Here is a 15,198-nt window from a genome sequence, read left to right on the forward strand (position 1 = left end):
CCCCCGCTCCCCATATAGCCCATACAACAATTAGCTAGACAAGGAGGGATACCACTAAGAGAGTTGACAGTGCTGATAGCGGTGATTTCCTATAGCAGGGGCCCATTTTCCCCAAACCTTGGGCTCTTGAATCAAAAGGGTGATTAATAAGTACTAAGTTAAACAGTAGAAACCTTCGTGGCGTAGTGGTTAAGAGCTACAGCTGCTATCCAAAAGGTGGGCAGTTGGAAGTTAAACAGTAAAGGGGAGTTAACACAAAAAAACTGGAAGGCATGGCAATAGGCTTTACATTTGCCAGTTAAGTATTTGTATGCTACCAACAGACTGAGCAAGGCTAAACTGTTAAGGGAATGCTGCCTATTGGTTTTATCAGAACTGCATAATTCAATGAGAAGCTTTCATTATGTCAGAACTCTAAACTGGACCAAATGTCATGTCTGAATTATATTTAAGGAAAAGTTACTGCTTTCAAATCACTCATTCCAAAAATAAGACCCTCAGTTTGACTTTCCAAGGTGTTCAACGCTCAGCTGCAGGTGTTTGGTTCCATAAGCACCAAGAAAAACAACAGATTCTTATTCTTTGACCTTTTATCAGGAGAAATATCCCAACAGAGAATTCTCACAAAAGCCATTTATCAACCCACTGTGAAAGAGGACTTTTTTTCCCACATTTATGAATCCTACAAGGGAAACTCCGCCTCAATTGTGAATAAGGCCAGTGGTTAAGAGCTTGGCTGCTAACCAAAAGATCAGCAGTTCGAATCCACCAGCTGCTCCTTGGAAACCTTATGGGACAGTTCTACTCTGTCCTAAAAGGTCACTGAGTCAGAATTGATGGCAATGGTTTTTTTGGGGTTTTAGGGGCAAATAGCCAAGAAAATAGTTTTCAATTAATTTTTAAATGGGAAGGAATAAAATTCTGGTAAGAACCTGTCCCAAAACTATGAGAGGAGTGCTGCCTTGTTATAATAATCAGAAAACAATATAAAAAATTAAGTGAACAAAAGTTACAAAAATAATGTTTAATAATCCTGGAGACAGGAATATTATTAATAATAAACCCAATTCTAAAAAGCTTTTCACAGAAAGAAATATGTTGCTGTTTTAAATTTAAAAGAACTTGGCTGCTAACCAAAAGGTCGGTGGCTTGAACCCACCAGCCACACCATGGGAGAAAGAGGTAGCAGTCTGCTTCCGTAAAGATTTACAGCCTCGGAAGCCCTGTGGGGCAGTTCTACTCTGTCCTATAGGGTTGCTATGAGTTGGAACTGACTTGACAGCAATGGGTTTTGGTTCTAAATCACATCCTGGAATTGCACTGATGTTGGCTCACAGCTATGTTTACAGTAAAGAAAAGGATTTATCAGGAATAAAGTGATTTATTTAGATTATTTAGAAATAGCTAAACATAAAAATTGGTTAAAGTTCTAAATGTTGAGAGAACACAGATGAGATGATGACAAAAGTTATTATCTATGTAAGCATAATTATACGTGGAATTCTTTGCTTCTAAGGAACCACTTTCATCATCCTCTGTATACCACACGCTATTTTCCTTTGCTACATTTTACGAGGTGAGGTATGCCTTTTGAATCTTACTTTAGAACTCTAATAAATCCTGAGGTAATCATTGTGAAAATACCCAGCATGATGAGACTCTGACATCCATCCTTTATAAACCACATGCCTAGTGTTTGCTTGTGTACCAATATACAGTTAATACACATTAATATACAACATATACAACTTTTACATTTCCAAATAAAGGTAAAAATAATAATGTGTTCAGATAAACACACATCCCTTTAAGATTATTTTAAGAATTGTGCAATACATTTAAGTAAAAGCATAAATAACAATTTTAAAGACATTTATGTTACAAATTTAAATACTAATAGGATGTCATAAATTTAAAAGTGCAGAATTATTATTTAAGTAAGATTTGGTCTAGGGCCAGAAATTGCAAGTCTGTTTACACTGCATGTTAAAAGCCAACAAAACACCCTGTGCTGACATAAGGAAATATGGTATATGAAAGTCTAATTTGCAACAGCATTCTGACTGCAATACCTTAAAATGACACTTGAACATAAACATTTATTTAGGCAAGTCCTTTTTTTTTTTTTCTTAGCACCTTCTCCATCCCCCCTCCACCCCCACCCCACACCCCCACTTTCTACCTGCCATCATATCACATTATGGAAAATGAAAGGAAAGAACCCAAAAATTCTCCCCATAATCTCACCTTTCATTTCCTACTCTCAAATGATTCGCTTCATGAGGCTCCATTCATTTTATGCAAAGAAGCTGCTTGAGTAAGATGGTAAATGGTTGGAGGGGTGGAAACGCTTATTTTTCTGTGTGGTGGTCGTGGAGTGGAGGAGGAAATGTTTCACCATTTTCAAGTGTGACATTAACATTCAGTAATCCTAGCATGACCACTCCAAGCCAAAAACAGAATTAGTTCTTTAATGACTCTCTGGGATATGCATGCGTATTTACTTGTGCATGTCCACAAGTGTGTATTCTGTGTGTGTGTATGTGCACGTGCATACGTGTTTTATTATGTCAGTATCATAAGAAAAGAGCTACCTACAATAAGCTCCCTTTGGACAATCATGTTCACAGCTCCTTTTCTTTGTAATATACTTTGAACTAATGGGTAGCATCTGGAAATGCTAATACCTTGGGTAGAGCGTTATTTATACTCATGAAAACAATGTAAGAGATTGGAAATAGATAGGCTCTAAATTGCAGAGTTGAGGATTGTTTCACTAGGAGGGTGGAGGAATAATGTGTTTTCATTCCATCTATAAATCCCTGATACTCCAAAAGAAAACCAGGCAAAGGAAATACAATACACACACACACAATGAACATTTATGCCTCATCAAAAATCTTTAAAAGTGCAAATTAAAATGAAATAATTTTTAGCAAAAAAGATCTTTCAAAATATTATTCTCATTTTAAGAAAGCATGCTGTCAAATAGGTACATATTGCTAGTGGAACAAACATGTACCAAAAGCCCTGAACGTTTTCATGTCCTTTCATTAAGGACACTTCAGTAGTACTTATATTACTTACAGGAGTTATTCTAAGGAAATAATTTGAAATGTGGACAAACCTTATGTATAAAGTAGTCATCACAGCATTGACAATAAAAAATATATATGTTTGTGTATACAAGTTGCCATTGAGTCAATTCTGAGAAAAATTAGAAACAACCAAAAGAAACAATTATGGTATATCCATATTGATAGGATATTTTAAACCTATTGAATTCATGTTTTTAAAGTATATGTAATGCCACTAAATAAATTATATATCATATGATCCTAATTTTATAAAAAAATAGAAAATTTATCTATTAAAAATACATAAAGGAAGCAGAGCAAAATGTTCATGTTATTTATCTTTGGATGGTAGCAATTTTAATTTTTTACTTTAGCATTTCTGTATTTTTAAAATATTCTAGAATCTTGGTATTCAACAAGTAGTTCATGGAGAAGAAACCTCAGCAGCATCTCAGGCCCTAGCCCAGACCTATTAAATCTGAATCTATATTTTAACAAAATCCAAAGGTGATCCTAAGATTATGGCCCCCAGACACCCTTTTAACTCAGTAGTGAAGTCACTCCTGAGGTTCAGCCTTCAGCCAAAGATCAGACAGGCTCATAAAATAAAACAAGACTAAATGGACACACCAACCTAGGGGGAAGGAAAAGAAGGCAGGAAGGGACAGAAAAGCTGGTAATGGGGAACCCAAGGTTAAGAAGGGAGAGTGTTGACATGTCATGGTTTTTTTTCCGAAAATTTTAAAATAAATAAAACAAATTTATTAAAAAAAAAAATCTAAAGGTGATTCATATTCCCAAGAATGAACACATTTTTATAATCAGGAAACACAATAAAGATTATTTCTAAAAATATCAATACCTATATTAGTTTTCTATTGCTGCCATAACAAATTACCACAAACTTAACTGCTTAAAATAACACCCACTTATCTCACAGTTCTGTAGGTCTGAAGTCTGGGTACTGTGTGACTCAGGTGGGTCTTCCAGTTAGAATCTTACAAGTCTGGAATCAAAGTGTCTGCAGGACTGCATTCCTTTTTTTTGGAGTCTCTGGGAATTAATTCACTTTGAAGATAATTCAGGTTGTTGACAAAATTCAGTTCCCTGAGGTTCTAGGAATGAGGCTCCCGTTTCCTTATTGACTTTCACCCACATGGGCTGTTTTCATCTTCCAAAGACTGTCCACTTTCCTTGGCTCATGATCTCCTTTCTACATCTTCAAAGCCAGCAAGGGTGGGGCACATCCTTCTCCTGCTTCAAATCTCTCTGACTTTCCCTTCTGACTCATCTCTTTGCCTTTAAGGACTTGTGATTAGATTGGGCCTACACAGATAATCCAGGATAATGCCCTTATTTTAAGGTTCAGAATTTAAAGGTCCGTCTTGCCATACATTAATGTAACATATTAATAAATTATGGGCATAAGGCGTAGACATATATTATTACGCCTATCACTCTGCCTAAACCTCAATGGAAGAACATATACACTGGGTACTTAAGTACAATTTTCATTCTGTTTATGCTATTACTTTTGTCTTTCTGTGTCCCCCTCCTCCTGACACACACACGCACTCTTCCTACAGCAATATTCCAGCTCCCATCACCGTTCCTTCCCATCTTTCTATCAGCTGGATAACTTTTGGTCAATCATTCACGGATTCCTTCTGCTTCGTTGTTTTAATTGTTAGTAAAGATTCGGTGTGTGTGGGAGGGGGTTGATCTTTGATTAAAAAATAATAATGAGGAATCCAAATTAAGTGTAGACATTAACCTGTATAGTTCCAGAACCCCAAACACATTTTTTTCCTCCAATATTAAGCTAGTAAAACAGAATATAAAGGCATAATGACCCCTGCTGTTACTTTAAAGAACAGGTCTGGAAATTAGGGTATAACTGAATGTAAAAAAAAAAAAAAAGCATACATCCTAATCAGTGAAATTAATGTATTCTGTTAAGAACTTTTTCTAATTATGAAATTTTTTAAATACACAGAAAATAACATACTCATGTATCCACCACTCAGATTTAATAGATGTTAACATTTGCTACATTTATTTCTGAGCTCTAATGTCATCCCTTTTCCTTCTCTCCCCAGTAGCAATAAATATCCTAAAGTTGATAAGAATTATTTCCATTCATGTTTTAACTTTTACTATTCTATGTATTAACCAAATATGTTTTAACTTTTACTAAATATTCTATATATTAACCAAACAGTGAAGTTTGCATAGAGTTTAGAAATGAGATCAATGTGTAATGTTATTTCAGTGTTATGTCCAATATTCCAAAAGACAGGGTACCTTGACCAGTCAACATTGGTCTTAAATTACCAATATTACTTTAGCAGGTAATTTTACATGGGAAATGAATTCATCAGGCTCTTCTTCAACAGGGCATTAATATAATTCAGCTAACTTCATCTTTGATTCTATTACTAAATAATCTCATTATAATGGAGCTTCCTATGGAAGCCTATTTTGAGCATTCTTAGCTGATTGACAATCATACTCCTCGTTAAAAATTCTGGCATTCAAATTAACACTGTTTTCATGAGTCAAGATGATCTGAATTATTCTTCCATAAAACTAGTCACATACGAATTCACTGACAAAATTTAAGATCTTCGATCTACAAAACTAAGGACCTACTAGGTTTTGAAGACTCTATCCAGGTGATACCATACTATGAGGCCACGCTTGAATAGCTAACCTCTTACTTTGACATTACACTGTGATAGGTCTTATCATAAAGCTATGCAACACAAACATTTTGTACACTTCCACCTTTACTAAAGCTTAATGTAACAAAACAAAACAAAAAACATGGCTTCCATACAGCTACAATGATTCCAGCTTCTCAAGGATAAGTTGAGCTACTAGATTTGTTTTTCTACTTTTGTTTAAAGTTTGGTGTCATATGACAGAATGTGATTAAATAGAATTCAAGGGAGGTATTCAATAACACATTCATGATGGAATTCTGCCTACATGAATATGAAGTGGAACTACATGAATACGAGGTAGTGCATAAAATTCCTTTTTTCAAGTGCATCATTAATCACAGCAACAAATGTTTCTGTAAAATCACTAAATTTGTTTACATGAAAGCACTATCAAAGTACAGTGTCATCTGCCTATCACTGTACTTTGATAATACTGAAAGTTGATAAAATTGAAGTTGTCAAGGATTTCATTTTGCTGGTGGAGGATCTTGCGTTGATGTTGATGGCTGCTGACCGATCAGGGTGGTGGTTGCTGAAAGTTGGGGTGGCTGTGACAATTTGTTAAAAGACAACAATGAAGTTTGCCACATCAATTAACAATTCTTTTCACGAAAGATTTCTCTGTAGCATGCTGATGCTGTTTGATAGCATTTTACCCACATTAGAACTTCTTTCAAAATTGGAGTCAGTCCTCTCAAACCCTGCCATTGCTTTATCAACTAAGTTTATGTAATATTCTAAACCCTTTGTTGTCATTTCAATAATGTGCACAGTATCTGTACCAGTGGATTCCATCTCCAGACACCACTTTCTTTGCTCATCCTTAAGAAGCAACTCATCATCCATTAAAGTTTATCATGAGATTGCAGCAACTCAGTACTCATCCATGAGGGTTGGAATCAACCTCTTTCACACTGCTGTTAATGTTGGTATTTTGACCTTTTCCCGTGAATCAGAAATGTTCTTAATGGTATCTAGAATGGTGAACCCTTTCCAGAAGATTTTCAATTTACTCTGCCCAGATCCATCAGAGGAATCACTATCTATGGCAACTACAGCCTTATGAAATGTATTTCTTAAATAGTAAGAATTGAAAGTTGAAATGACTCCTTGATCCACGGGCTGAAGAATGGATGTGGTGTTATCAGGCACGAAAACAACATTCATCTCCTTTGTGCGTCTCCATCAGAACTCTTGGGTGACCAGGTGCATTGTCAATGAGGAGTAATGTTTTGAAAGGAATCTTTTTCTGAGCAGTAGCTCTCAACAGTGGGTTTTATTCAGTAAACCATGTTGTAAACAGATGTGCTGTCATCCAGACTTTGTTGTTCCATTTATACAGCACAGGCACAGTAGATTTAATGTAATTCTTAAGGACCCTAGGTATTCAGAATAGTAAGCGAGCGCTGGCTTTAACTTAAAGTCACCAGCTGCGTTAGCCCCTAACAAGAGAGTCAGCCTTTGTTCTTTGAAGCTCTGAAGCCAGGCACTGACTTCTCTCTAGTTATGAAAGCTCTAGAGGGCATTTTTTCCAATGTAAGGCTGTTTCATCTACATCGAAAATCTGTTGTTTAGTGTAGCCACCTTCTTCAATTAGCTAGATTTTCTGGGTAACCTGCTGCAGCTTCTCTGTACTTCAACTTGTACTTTTATGTTATGGCAATGGCTTCTTTCCTTAAACATCATGAACCGACCTATACTAGCTTCGAATTTTTCTTTTGCAGCTTTCTCACCTCTGTCAGCCTTCACAGAATTGAATAGAGTTAGAGCCTTGCTCTGGATTAGGCTTTGGCTTAAGGGAATGTTGTGGCTGGTTCGATCTTTTTTTCCAGACCACTAAGACTTTCTTCTTATCACCAATAAGGCTGTTTCACTCTTTTCATTCATGTATTCGCTGGAGTAGTACTTTTAATTTCCTTCAAGAACTTTCCCTTTGCTTTCACAACCTGGCTAACTGGTGCAAGAGGCCGATCTTTCAGCTTATCTTGGATTTTGGCACGCCTTCCTCACTAACCTTAATCATTTCTAGCTTTTGATTTAAAGTGAGAGACATGTGGCTCTTCCTTCCACTTGAACAATCAGAGGCCATTGTAGAGTTATTAATTGGCCTAATTTCAATATTGTTGTGGCTCAGGGAATAGCGAGGACTGAGGAGAGAGGGACAGGGAACATCTGGTCGATGGAGCAGTCAGAACATAAACAATATTTAAGTTTGCTGTCTTATATGGGTGTGGTTTGTGGTATCCCAAGACAATTACAATGTAACATCAAAGATCACTGATTACAGATCAGCATACCAGATATAATAATAATGAAAAAGTTTGAAACTGTGAGAATTACCAAAGTATGACACAGAGACACAAAGTGAGTACATGCTATTGGAAAAATGGCACTGACTGACTTTATCAATGCAGGGTTGTCACAAATCTTCAATTTGTAAAAAATGCAGTATCTGTGATGCGCAATAAAGCAAAGCACAATAAAACAAGGTATACCTGTGTAACCGAGGTGGGTAACAGGTAAATGAGCTCAAGGGGGCGCAACAGTACCATGAGAGAACATAGGTGACTCAGTATACGAAATAAGCCTAGAGGCAAGGTGACGCTGGTCCAGCAACAGACAAAAGTGAGATGCTGTAATAAATCTAATCAATTCTCTTCATCTTATTCATTCTAAAGATGATAAAAATAGCAAAAACTTACAAAGTTTTTGGGAATTTATCTAATTTTTGTAGAGAAAAACCTATCACTGAACCTGGTAACCATCCTCCTCTTTACTGAGAGATGTTTCTAGGCTACTACTTTGTGGTGAAGGTAGCTGTAGAGATTCAGGGCCTTTTTTTGTTTGCTTGTTTGTTTTGGAGAGGGTTGGTGGCAATGAGCACTATGCTCATTGTAACAAAATGTCATCATTGTCAGGGTTGAATATAGATTCTTAAGCTCGTTGATTTTCAATTTTTTTTACCGTGGGTTACACAGAAATATGTTCCTCAAGCATCTAATCTGTAAACACTTTGAATACATAATCACAGTACAGTGAAGGCAATATTAAATGACTGAAAACCATAAACATTTTTCACTTAGTAATATACATATTTCTGTATTATATGTGCTAAATCTTCCTTCCAATGTTAGAGAACATTGCTACTCTTTTTGACTTACATATATGTACTAGAATACCTCATGAACTGCTGATCACAGAAATGAAAGACAACTTTATATTATTAAAAACAGTTGTAACAATTAAAAAAAATCTTACTAGAAGTATAATGCTGTATACAAAACAAAAAAATGTACACCTTGACAGATTTTCACAAACTGAACACATCCATGGAACTAGCACCTAGCTCAAGAAATAGAACGTTACTAGCTCTTCTTGTGCCCGCTGCTAGTCATTACCTACCCTAAGGGTATCCACTATCCTGATTTCCACCAACAAAGATTTGGCCTTTTTTATACTTTATATAGATGGAATCATACAGTATATATTCTTGTCTGTTTGGCTTCTTTTGCTCAACACTATGCTTGCTAGATTCATCCATATTGCTGCATATATTTGTAGTTCATTTGTTCTTACTGCTGTGAAGTATCCCATTTGCAAAAAAGACAAAGTTAGCGAACCTACACTACCTGATTTTCAGCCTTACTATGAGGTTAAAATAATCAAGACATGGATGAATCTCAAAATAATTACATGGAAAGAAGGAATTTCATGTAATAAAGTACATACTATATGATTCCATTTATATGAAACTTAAAAAAAAGTTAATTTAGAATAAAAGAAAATGACTAGTGGTTTGCCTTGGGCTTGGAGTGGGGATTGATTGAGAAGGGGTATATGCAAACATGTTGGACTGACAGAAATATTCTACATCTTGATTGTGGAGGTGGTTACAATGGTATATTAAAAAAAAAAAATTTTTTTTTAATATATACATTCATTAAAATTCATTCAATATTATACAATTAAAATGGGTGAGTTTTATTGTATGTAAATTACACTTTAATAAAGTTAATTTCTAAAACTGTTAACATGAAGGTTGGAAGAGAGAAGTCTTTGATTAAATAATAAACATATTTTAGTAGCCCTAATTGTAGATCTTTCTTTTTCTAATATCTTTTATATTTTCAAAATTACTTTTGTAACATTTTAGTACAGTATATTATATAGAATACAAGAGTTAGATTATAGACTTTGCAAATAGGAAAATTTTTATGATTTAAAGAAACAGAGCTGAAAGGGAACTAAAGAGCAGAATGCATCACCTGCACGCATTGTTTTTTCCCTGGCCTAGAGCACTACATGCCAGATCAGGACGACTGTTTCTTTAGTGTCTGAAAGGCAGAGTCAAATTTTAAACATTGCAAGTCTACTCTTAGTGATATTCCAACATTTATCTTTGCCAGGATCAACTGTAAAATGAATGAAAAAAAAAAAAAAAGAGTAAAGTCAGGGTTACCCTTAAAGTGGAAAAGCATCTCAGATGATGCAAGAATTAATGTGTTTAAAAGTATGCCAGATGTTACCATACTGGCACTTCTACAAATGAGAGAACAACACAAGGAAATCTTAATACTCCAAGCAGTATCATTAACATTCATTGATGTGTACTTTAGGTTAAGCATTATGTTAAAACCTATATAAGCAATATCTCATTTAAACCCATCTATAAAGATTTAGGAGCCCTGGTGGCATAGTGATTAAGAGCTCAGCCCCTAACCAAAAGGTAGACAGTTCGAATCCACCAGTTGCTCCTTGGAAACCCTGTGGGGCAGATCTACTTTGTCCTATAGGGTTGCTATGAGTCAGAATCACCTTGATGGCAATGGATTTTGGTTTTTATAAAGACTTACGGAGTTCTGGTGGCACAATGGTTAAGCGCTCGGCTGCTAACCAAAAGGTAGGCGGTTCGAACCCACCAGCTGCTCCACAGAAGAAAAGGCCTGGCAATCTGTTCCCATAAAGATTCCCGCCCAGGAAATTCTACGGTACAGTTCTACTCTGCCCTGTAGGGTTGCTATGAGTCAGAATTGACTCACAGGCACACAACAATAATGAGCATTTGAGGGAGAGATTTCCATTTTATAGATAAAGCAACTGAGACTTAGAGAAATCAAACAGCTCAAAATCAAATAGATAAAAGTGGTAAACTTGGACCGAACCTATCTGACTCCAGGGTTCTTTACTGTTTTGTCATTTTTGTCTCCAATTATGCTATTATATACTACCTTTCATGTTATAAAGAGGCTCAAGTATGTGAGTCTCTACAGATCAAAGAGAACTGTACTGGTTCTCCTCAAACCTGAGTTAAGTAGATCTCGGGAATGGTACCAAGAAAGCAGTTTTGAAAAAATGTCACTCCTACATAGGACAGCTATCCAACACTAACAGAGATTATAGGGATTCAGATGGCACTGGGTTTTGGGTTATTCCCTCGTCAGCCCAAAAGTCCTACAACTTACTACAAATCAAGTAAAGATAGGAAACGGATCTCAGAAAACCTCCTTTCACTGGTAAGAGTTCAGCTATAGCAGTTCTCTCTCTCTCCAATTTCTTTTTTTCAGCTGTTTACTTTTCTTCGTATAATTCTTTTGGATCTTAAAGTTTCCTGCATTTCCTTAGCTTCCATCCCTAGAGATCTTGCTAGTATGATTTATTTTATTCAAAATAATTTTGTTTTGTTAATTTTTGAAGTGTCACAGTAAGAAAGTAATTGGAGAGTTGTTATACTACACAGACTGAAATTATCTATTTTCATGATAGGATAAAAATATTCACTAATTGATTACTCTGTTTAGAAATATATAAATTACTGGTTTTCACGCAAAAAATAAATTTGAGCATATATTAACTATATTTATGCAAGGAGTAATGCAATGCTCATCCTACCTAAAATCACACGCTGTAGTAACTTCTGCTCCTCCACCCAGTGCCCGTCCTTGAACCAATGCAACGCTTATTAAAGGAAGTCTGTATATTGAATAAAAAAAAGAAAAATATTTTAAGTTTCAATTTTAATTAAAAATATTAAAATTTTAATTTCAATATTAATTTACAAATGTTATAAAAGAATTTAAGATGCAGTGGAAAGTGAAATTATTGGACTGTGTTTATAACAAACACAAGTCAAAGATCAGTGGAGCCCTGAGACTGTGCACCATAGGAAATGTCAGCATAATACTGAAGACATAATTCATACCAAATATCATGTAAGTTTACCAAAATACCTCCCTGAATCATTTTCTATTTTTTAAAACTATAGCCACAATGTAATTTTCTTCCAAATAAATGGATATTTTCGTACATATCCCAGCTCCTGGAATTTCCCAGCAGTTGTCCATCAAGAATAATTCTACGTGACATTGTCTTAGTCCATTTTTATTGATATCAAGGGAAGGATGGGAAAAAGAGGGCTAGCCAATGAAAGGAAGTGTGGTATAGAAGACTGAGCTACAACTGTGTTATTATGAAGGTTCCTATCAAAAATCTTTTCAACATTTTCTGAAATGACTCACAGACTAATAAAAGGAATGATTCTGCAGTAAAAATAAATCTCTTACTTTTCCTGTCTGCAAAGACCCATTTTGCAGGCATGTGTAAATATTAAAATGTAAATCTAGTATGTTTTGAAAATAATTCTTTTAGGCACTAACCAAAATGCAGAGCTGTAGGTCTAAGGTAACTGAAAATTTAACACACGCTGCCCCCAAATAAAAGGAATTATTTTCCTTAAAAAATGTCTTTTAAGACTTATGAATATGAATTTCCATAGTTTTTGTGATTTCTAATTTGTCTACGTCTGGAACATAGAGGTGGGAAGCTAATCATCCAAGCATGTCATAGTTTGTAAGCACAAAAGCAAGTGACAGGCCAGTCTCAAGTTTTCCCTTTTCTTCTTCACCTAAGTCACAAAGTGAATCCATTTTCCCCAGGTAGCTTTAAACCCAGACCCAGTGCCGTCGAGTTGACTCCGACTCACTCATAGCCACCCTGTAGGACAGAGTAGAACTGCCCCATAGAGTTTCCAGGGAGCTTTAAAAGCCTGCTCAAATTCATTGTCTGTTTTCTCTCTCCTCTGAATGCAGGCCATTTATTATACATTCTGCTAGTTTTGAATATCAGTTACTGTCTATTTGTCAACTCTTAAATACTGTCTTTATTCTGCTGTTACATCAGTTCTTAACTTTCCCCACGTCTTTATGCCTTAACATAGCTAGTAATATAAGCTCTTTAGGAAAAAGAGCTATGTCTTAAATTTTTTTTGTCCCCCATTTCTCTTATTTTTTAAATACTTGTGTTATACTTCACCTACATTTATGTAAATGGCTGTCTTCCATGGCACAAAGAAATAAGTTCGTTATGAGAATAATTATAATTTGAAAATCTGCTATTATTTTTTAACTGGTGCAAATAATAATGGAATAATGAGGAGTTCCCTTTGGTCTTTTAGAAGTCCTATTTTAGAACGAAAGATACATTACCTCATGAATCTTGTTAAGGTGTTTTGCATGAACATACACAAGGCCATTCCATCCTTTAAATAAGAATAAGCATAAACACAAAGTATAATGAAATGTATTTATATAAGAAACTAAAAATTAAAATATTTTCACAATTCAGAAAGTAATAAGGTAAAAAATACACCTGATCTTTTTTCTGAGGTTTCTATGTAAAACTCTTTGATGCTGTCTGAAATGCAATGATGCTACATTGTACCTCCCATCACACAGCCCAGTCAGTACGGAGCTCTACTCAGTAACTTGAGGGGAAGCGGCATATGACATACCTACCTGTTACTAAAATCCTTTAAGAATATAAATATATAAAAGAAGGATGGGAGGACAGGAGAAATAATGTTAAAATTTTGATTCTTTGTACCTTTGAAGCTTTTATCTTGGTATGTGCACAAACTGCAGATTTATTTCTCAAAAAAGGTCTAATTCATTGCCTCTTCTTCACCTCACATGCTTTCTTCAACCCAGTGTAATCTGGTCTTTATCCGTCTCCCAAAAGACTTCCCTCAAAGGTTTCTAATAATCTCCTATTTGTCAAATTAAATAGCTTCTTATTTCCATCTTTCTCTACCTCTCTATAACATGTAGTACCTTTCTTTAGCCAATTTCTTTAATTTGGTACTCTGTCTTCTTGGTTTTTAGTGACATTTTCACTCCTGATTCTCTATTTCTTTGATTATCCTTTCACAGTTTTTCCCTTGGATTACCTTGGACTCAGCTAATGCCCTAAATGCCTGTATTGCCCCCAAATTCAATGCATTTTTTTTCCCCTCTCTATCTAAAAATTCTTCCTTGGAAGTTTCATCCACTCCCATTGCTTTAACTACTGTTTTTATATAGAGTCTCAAAACCTACTAGACACTTCCACATTCTGCCAATACCTCAAAATCAACATGGCAAAATCTTAGAGTCAAAGAAGCTGGGTTTGAATCTTAGTGTCACCATTTAATAATAGCATGAACTTGAACAAGTCTTAACTATGAACTTCAGTTTCCTCATACATAACACAGGAAAAGTACCTGTTCTATTTGACTTAAAGAATGGCTAGAAGGATGAAAATGTATACAGATACTCTGTAAAGGATTATATAAATGTTAAGAGCTCTGAGTTAGTGAAAAAAAGCCTTCTGGTCAACAAGGCTCAGAATTTTGGTATCATATTTGATCCCTACATTCCAATTAGTTACCAAGTACTAACTGAACTGACAGAAGTACTAACTGAATTGAGATAAGCCCTCTCAATTCTTCCTTTGAAATATTTCTAATATCAATTCCTTAGCTTTCTTTCTTATTTCTCAACTGGTATCTCTATTTAGTTTTTTGTTTTTTTTTCCCCTCGCGCTCTCCTCTCTTTAATATATCTTGTATGCTGATAAATCTTCCTATGGTAATTTCATATTGCCAAAATAATAAAGTTCAAATTTCTTGGCAACACACCATGGAACACCTGATCCAAACTATATTATCTTCAGTGACTACTATATACCTCATTCAAACATCCTACTTCAACTACAACAAACTATCTGCCATCCGGCTAACACTTTACACTTATTGTCCCCATGTCATTGTGACTATTTGGAATCACCTGTCCTTGCTTCTACATATTTCAAGAAATGTCTAGATCAAAGAATATTCTTCTGTGAAGCTTTCCTAAGTTCCCCAGTAAGAATTTCTCCTTTCTGTTTCCATGGTATTTTTATTTTGTACCTTATAGATTGTCTTGTATGAATTAAGTGTTTGGATTCATTATTAAGCACATTTATTATGTCTATATGATAGGGGTTGGGGGAGATAATAAATGAAATGTGATCCAAGTTCCCAGCCTTCAATAATCTTACAAGGAATACAGAAATGCAACAAGGATCAAGGTATAGTATAATAA

At 35.2% G+C, this 15,198-nt stretch overlaps 1 protein-coding gene across 3 annotated transcripts in view; it reads right to left on the reverse strand.

Moving 5' to 3' along the window:
* Positions 1-15,198, reverse strand: part of ECHDC1 (ethylmalonyl-CoA decarboxylase 1) — a 57,699-nt gene that overhangs the window by 1,835 nt on the left and 40,666 nt on the right. For all 3 annotated transcript variants that reach the window (XM_010594027.3, XM_003404226.4, XM_010593993.3), the window contains exons 4-5: positions 13,285-13,337; positions 11,693-11,773 (exon numbers count right to left, since the gene is read on the reverse strand). In XM_010594027.3, coding sequence (XP_010592329.1) covers positions 11,693-11,773; positions 13,285-13,337 — 134 coding nt within the window. The remainder of the gene's footprint in view (positions 1-11,692; positions 11,774-13,284; positions 13,338-15,198) is intronic.

The sequence above is a fragment of the Loxodonta africana genome, chromosome 1 (genome assembly GCF_030014295.1).
Source record: "Loxodonta africana isolate mLoxAfr1 chromosome 1, mLoxAfr1.hap2, whole genome shotgun sequence".
Classification (NCBI taxonomy): Eukaryota; Metazoa; Chordata; class Mammalia; order Proboscidea; family Elephantidae; genus Loxodonta; species Loxodonta africana.